Below are 7,089 nucleotides of genomic sequence, written 5' to 3'. Positions count from 1 at the left end.
GGTGGGGGGATGGGGTGGGGCAGACTCCATGGCCTGCCTTTTCCAACCTTTTAAATTCTGAACTGCAAGGTGTGGGCTTGTAGTAAAGATAAAGCATGCTTCATATTAAAACTATGAATGAAGGCCGGGCGCGGTAGCTCAAGCCTGTAATCCCAGCACTTTGGGAGGCCGAGACGGGCGGATCACGAGGTCAGGAGATCGAGACCATCCTGGCTAACACGGTGAAACCCCGTCTCTACTAAAAAATACGAAAACTAGCCGGGCGAGGTGGCGGGCGCCTGTAGTCCCAGCTACTCGGGAGGCTGAGGCAGGAGAATGGCGTAAACCCGGGAGGCGGAGCTTGTAGTGAGCTGAGATCCGGCCACTGCACTCCAGCCTGGGCCACAGAGCGAGACTACGTCTCAAAAAAAAAAAACAAAAAACACTATGAATGAAAACGCCAAGAATGCAAATAATACCCATTGCCAGTTACCAAGAGAACCTCTCGGACGGCTAGAATGACACCACCCAGGGAGGGTCAATAAAGGACCGAGCGTTTCGTGAACTTCAGCACCAGAAAGAGGCCTGGAAAGCAAAGGCTGGCCCACCTTGCACAGCAATGGGAACGCGTCACCCAGGGTCCTCAATGCCACATTCATGAACTGGCAGCCTACACAGGGAGATGGGGAAGTCACACTCAGCGGGCTGTCCCAGCACCTCCAGGACACAGCTCTCCAAGTCCCACAGGTGCCAGTCCTCTGCTGACTCCAGGCCACCACGACCAACAACCTTTGTTTCCCTGCCCCCAGCTCTAGCCAGTCCCCACATCGAAAGGTGATAACTGAAGTTGTCAGGGATCCTTACCTACCCAGCTTCCACTGCCGCTGCTTCCTGGAGCACTGCACGGCCCTGGGCCCTGCAACTGGCCCAGGACTGCCAGAAAGAGCCAGGGGCACAGCCGTGGCTGGCAGACCACACCCCCCTACCACCACCGTGAGGAGCTGGGGGTCCCGGGTCAGCCAGCCAGGCCCTGACTCCCCACGCCCACTGACCAACAGAGCGGGCTCAGGTGCATCCCCGCAGCAGGCACAGGCTCAGGGCTCCAGATGTCTTCTCCATCAGTAAACAGATGTGGCTGTGACGGTGAGGAGGCCCCATCGCCTGAATCCTAGCCGCCTCAGAAGCCCACACAGGGCAGGAGCTGCTTCTCCTTATTTTAATCCCTAAGATGGAGAAGGCGGAGGGGTTCCCAGGACTTACATAGGAAGAACAGCAGACACTTTACCCAAAATAAACAAAAGAGAACAATCCTTCTGCCAAACCAACCTTTCAATATTATTTAGGCTGGGTGTGGTGGCTCACGCTTGTAATCCTAACACTTTGGTAAACAGAGGCGGGAGGATCGCTTGAGCCCAGTCGTAAGAGACCAGCCTGGGCAACATGCTAAGACCCTGTCATTACAAAAAATGTAAAAACTAGCCGGGTGTGGTGGTGCGCGCCTGTAGCCCCAGCTCCTTGGAAGCCTGAGGCAGGAAGACTGCTTGAGCCCAGGAGGTCAAAGCTGCAATGAGCCGCGATCCCGCCTGCACTCCAGCCTAGGTGACAGGGGGAGGCCCCGTCTCCAAAATAAATAAAATAAAATAATTTTGTCGTTGCTTATTCCTCATAGTCAGTCTCATGCTACCAAGTGACCAGGCCACTTTAATGGATGTGAGGAACTGACAGAGGCCACGTTAATTAACAAACTTTTTTTTTTTTATTGGAGATAAAAACAGCGAAGTCCCACATACCACACCCTACAAGACACAACGTGTGCGGACGAGCCTTGGCTGTGTACCGGTGCTGCAGGATGAGGCTGCGGGCGAGCCTTGGCTGTGCACCACTGCTGCAGGATGAGGCTGTCCGCCGGGCCTGGGCTGCTCCAGCTACGCAGGGAGGCGGCCCCACTGCAAAGTGCGGTTTCTCTGCGAAGGTGGCGGCGGGTCAGTGGCAGAGGGCCATGGTTTCCATGTTAAGGAAGCGGACGTGCATCTTGGTCTCAATGTCAATCCCCTGCCAGATCTGGAAGGTATGGACCAGCGTTAAGGGCACATTCCCGCCACCACCTCACACCTGACCAGGCCCCGGTCCTCGGTCCTTCCCCACCTACCCTCTCCTGCCACCAACTGTGATGCTCCGGGCAGGTGAAACCCAGAGAGCTGTGTTTCAAGGCTATGAGCTAAGCGAGGACGAAAAACTTCCATCTGTCTTTTTTGCTGGTTAATTTGGCTCTGACATTTGGATTCTCTCTGAGATTGTCACAGCAAGTTATTATTAAGTACTGAATCCAAGCTCTTAGCTCCAAGTCATGTGAATCTCACCCACTTCAGGTTCTGTGATTTTCATGCAAATTACATAACCCCATTAAGTCCCCTTTCCATGGGTACAATGTGGGACCCCCAACTTGTGCCGCCCACTTCACAGAATGTCGGGGGCTCTAAAGGACCCATCCCCAGCTGTGTTCTGTAAACTGTTAGGGGCTGTGCAGCCCCAAGGCTTCGCCAGGCCACCATCATCCATCTAAGGATCTCCAGTGTGGTCTTTACACCCTCCCTGGGATAAGGGACCACGTGCATTCTAGAAAGACAAACTCAAGCCCAATAAGGTCATTTCTACCCAAAGATGGCATCGTGGCCCCATTCCTGGTGCTGGTCCTGCCACTACAGTCCAGCCTGGCCAGGGCCCTGGAGTAGACCTTCCTGCTACAAGGCTATGTATGTACCCCAGTGCTCCCAAGGCTATGCCCGCCAGCGCCTTAGCAAGTTGGGGCCCACGGGGGCCACAGATGGTAGGATGGGGGGTGCGAACAGGAATGGAGGGACGTGGTGGGCGGGTGACTTCTCACTGCCTCCTGCTTATGTAAGAACTTCAAACTCTCACTTTGTCACTCTCAGCATCTCCGGGGACAGCCGAGGCTGGTAACGGGGAAAGTCAGAGCCCCGTGGGCACCCAGGGGACAGGGAGGCCTTGGGACATTTCTGGCCGCAGCCCCCCGGTACTTCCTGCTTTCCTGAGGCTGTTCTGGGTGTCATGGGGTGTGCAGACAGCTCTGGTTCCAGTCGAGCAGCCCTATCCTTGCTGGGTGCACAAGGCGTTCCCAGGGTAACACACATGACCACGCACAGTGGTTTCTGCTAAGTGCCAGGTGGCAACATGGTCGCCAGGGGCAATGGAAGGAACCGGGGAATGGGAAGGGCCGGCTGGTCCCAAAAGACCCCTCAGGGATACAGGGACAGGCTGGGGGGCACTAGGGGCCTGGCAGACGCCAGCCTTTAGGGCAAGGAAGTTGGTTTCAGAGGCAAAGAAATTCATTCTACTCAGTCTGAAGCAGTGATACTTCCTCCCCAGTCCTCCCTCCCTCCTCCACCTTCTAGCTCTTCGTCCTGTTGTCTTGCTCTGGCGGGCATCACCTGCTCAGGTGACCGGGTCCCCAGCATAAGCCAGAGTGAGTCTGCAGCACAAGTGCAAATTCGGCCTTTTCCCAGTCTGTCTGCCCTGCCAGCCCCGGGGGCGGGCCATGTGCACGGCAGTCCTGGGGGCCTGCCGACCTCCGCAGTCTCCTTTCAGCCTTTTATCCCAGCCGGGCCCTGTTGCCTGCCTCTCCTCTCTCCTGCCGGGTCTAACCATTGGCTGCCAGGCTCAGCCTTGGCTCCACGGGGCTGTGATCCTGAGGGCCCAGTCCCCCAGTCCTGCTCCGGGCTCCTTGGCCAGAAGCCGCGATCCTTCCTTCCCTAATCCTCTCTCCCTCTTGGTCTCCTGCTCCCCTGACTTCCTTGCCTTCCTCAAGCCCCACAAAAGCACTTGGGAACACTGTTGTGATGCCCAGGGCCCAAGTGCAGGGAGGGGGATGGGGGCGGGGGTCACCTCCCTGCCACAGGGCATCTGATTATCTAAACGGCCAGGAGCAGCTCTTGACTTGCGAGGCCAGCACTGGCCTAACCACCATCCACCAGCAGAGGCTGGAGAAGCCATCAGAGAGGAGGGCAGAGTGGGCAGCCGCTTTACAAAAGTGACATCTTAGGACACAGCGAGGAAGGCCCGGGCACAACGTGTGCAGTTGGCTCCAATCTGAGCTTCTGAGAAACACTATTTCTACAGACACGGAAAGTTTCCAGAATCCCTGTTTCAACTACAACAGGGCTTCCTTTTTTTTTTTTTTTTTTGAGACAGGGTCTCACTCCATCACCCAGGCTGGAGCACAGTGGCGTGATCTCAGCTTACTGCAACCTCTACCTCCTGGTTTCAAGCGATCCTCGTGCCTCAGCCTCCCAACTAGCTGGGATTACAGGCGCCCACCACCACGCCTGGCTAAGTTTTGTATTTTTAGTAGAGATGGGGTTACACCATGTTGGTCAGGCTAGTCTTAAACTCCTGACCTCAGGTGCTCTGCCCACCTCAGCCTCCCAAACTGCTGGGATTACAGGCGTGAGCCACCAAGCCCAGTCTACAACAGGGGTTACTTCTGAGAGGGGCAGTGGGACCCCAGGTGAGAGAGAATTTGGTTTACACTGTATACCCTTTTGTACTGCTTACGTTGTTTTGACTATGTGTGAATATTACCTTTTCCATAACAAATAAGAAAAACCAGTTTAAATGGCTTTAAAGGCCACGCCCAAGTTGACCCCTTCCTACTGAGATGTCGGTCACCCAGGAAGCCTGTCCCTTGCCACTGCAGGTAAAGGGCCATGTCCCCTCCTGACCAGTGGCCACACGAGGTCTTCAAGGGTCCCCCAAGGCCCCCACGCCCAGGCCACCCACCTTCAGGAAGTCCTCGAAGGTGATCCCCTCATACACCTGATCCGGCTCCTGGGGACGGAAGCACAGGGTGGACAGTGAGTGGTGCGGGTCCCCACACAGCTTCCTCAGGGGGACGGTCCACTGGCCTCCCCTCCCCACCAACACCCGAATGTCAGTGGTTGAGGCTGTTTGGGAGGAATCAGAAGAGGGGAACGTTCTGGATTGTCTGCCTCCAGCACGCAGCCGGTCACCCTGCACCTCCAATATCCTCATTCACGGGCTTGAGGGTGGGATGGGAGCTGAGAGTGGCTCACCAGGGCCCTGGCAACGCATGGCTCAGAGCAGCAGCCCTCCCCACCCCCAGCCCCCCAGGGAGAGAATCCGAGGGGTGGGTGACACGGGGGCAAGGGGCTCTCTTTCCCCACTCAGCCCACCTCACCACCAGCCCCCCAGCAGCTAGGCCACCAAGATGCCTCCTGTCCCCCCCAGGGCTGGCCTCCTCATGCCTGCGCTGTGCTGATAAGAAGATTCCAGGCTAATCTAAGCTCACAGACCTCCGGGAGAGGTCAGCGAAACACAGGGCCAGCCTGTGAGGCCCACGCCTCATGCCTCATGAGTCACCATGATAACCCAAGACTTCTGGGGAGGCACGGCCGGAGGGTGACCACAAGGAGCTTCTCCATGCCCAACAGGTTTGGCAGAGCCGGTCTCCGTGTACTCTGCATCCTGCCTGCTCTGGGGACGACACCAGGAGCTCCTGCCCCTTTCACCGATACTCTCAGGATCCCACCGACAAGCCTCCAAAAACCTCACCCAGCAGCACGCTTCGTGACAGCGAAAATCTGCTGACATCCCAGGTGCCCTTCAATAGAAGGTGAGGGACATAAATCTCAGTCATCCACCCTATTTGCAAGGCCAGCACTGGCCTCACCACCATCCACTAGCAGAGGCAACCATTAACCACTTATGCCTAGTGTTCCATTGCTGGAAGGCTAAGCTGTGGGAGTTACTTATATTCTACTGCTCAAGGTCATCACCAAGGTCTGATTGCAAAAGTTCTAAAAGCTGCAACCTCAGGCAAAAATGGGTTAAGAAGGGGTTGATCTATACGTCTCACTATGGAAAAGGCTCTGAGATATGTATACAGCAGATAAAGAACAAAAAAACAAAACCCAACAAGCAGAAAGATGTCTGCAGGTCTGTGCGTGCAAACCTTTCCTTTGACTGATAATCAGACCCCCACCATCTGCCCTGTGGGTGCATGGGGTCATATGGAGAAAAGGGGAAGCCACATCAGTTCAATTATGTTTTGCATAAATCAAAAATAAAAGACACGCATGTATACGTTGGTATATGTAGAAAAAAAACTCACCAGGAGGGAGTCCTTTTAGGGAAGAGGACCTGGGCTGATAGGGGAGCAGGAGAGACTCGAAGCTCTCTCTGTGACTCTCTGAAATTCTGTATGTGTGTGTAGGAACACGGGAGGCACACACTAAGCGTGTTATGCACCAGGCATGTATGTCCCAAGTGCCTTCCAAATGCTCTTGTTTTGTTTTGTTTTTGAGACAGTCTCGCTCTGTTGCCCAGGCTGGAGTGCAGTGGCGCAATCTTGGCTCACTGTGACCTCTGCCTCCCAGGTTCAAGTGATTCTCCTGCCTCAGCCTCCCAAGTAGCTGGGATTATTATAGGCATGCACCACCATGCGTGGCTAATTTTTAAATTTTTTAGTAGAGATGGGAGTTTCACCATGTTAGCCAGGCTGGTCTCGAACTCCTGACCTCAAGCAATCCATCTGCCTTGGCCTCCCAAAGTGCTGCAATTACAGGTGACCAAATGCTATTGTTAGAATTTAATGACAGATGCCAATTTCATGACAGGCCCTGAGTTGGGTTCTGGTCTCTCTCCCGTATTACAGATGAGAGGCACAGACGGGAGCTGCCTGTCCAGCTGGGAGCATCGAGCTGCCTCCAAGTCCTTGAGGGCCGTTTCTACTGGCAGGACTTTGCAGGCCTTTTAGTTTCCTCTTTATACTTAAAAAATTTTGGCCGGGCACAGTGGCTCACACCTGTAATCCCAGCACTTTGGAAGGCTGAGGCAGGCGGATCACGAGGTCAGGAGATCGAGACCATTCTGGCTAACACGGTAAAACCCCGTCTTTACTAAAAATACAAAAAATTAGCCGGGCATGGTGGTGGGCAACTGTAGTCCCAGCTACTCAGGAGGCTGAGGCAGGAGAACAGCGTGAACCCAGGAGGTGGAGCTTGCAGTGAGCCGAGATCGCGCCACTGCACTCCAGCCTTGGCAACAGAGCGAGACTCCGTCTCAAAAAAAAAA

At 55.0% G+C, this 7,089-nt stretch overlaps 1 protein-coding gene across 2 annotated transcripts in view; it reads right to left on the bottom strand.

Moving 5' to 3' along the window:
• Positions 1-1,712: 1,712 nt before the first annotated feature.
• TESC (tescalcin) overlaps positions 1,713-7,089 on the bottom strand; it is a 62,873-nt gene continuing 57,496 nt past the window's right edge. For both annotated transcript variants that reach the window (XM_017887875.1, XM_017887876.1), the window contains 2 exons: positions 4,777-4,824; positions 1,713-2,040 (listed from right to left, as the gene is read on the bottom strand). In XM_017887875.1, coding sequence (XP_017743364.1) covers positions 1,963-2,040; positions 4,777-4,824 — 126 coding nt within the window. In that variant the 3' untranslated portion in view covers positions 1,713-1,962. The remainder of the gene's footprint in view (positions 2,041-4,776; positions 4,825-7,089) is intronic.

This window comes from Rhinopithecus bieti, unplaced genomic scaffold (assembly GCF_001698545.2).
Source record: "Rhinopithecus bieti isolate Rb0 unplaced genomic scaffold, ASM169854v2 scaffold_17010, whole genome shotgun sequence".
NCBI classification, from domain to species: Eukaryota; Metazoa; Chordata; class Mammalia; order Primates; family Cercopithecidae; genus Rhinopithecus; species Rhinopithecus bieti.
Note: the sequence above shows the minus strand (reverse complement) of the source record. Positions and strands in the feature narration are given on the sequence as shown.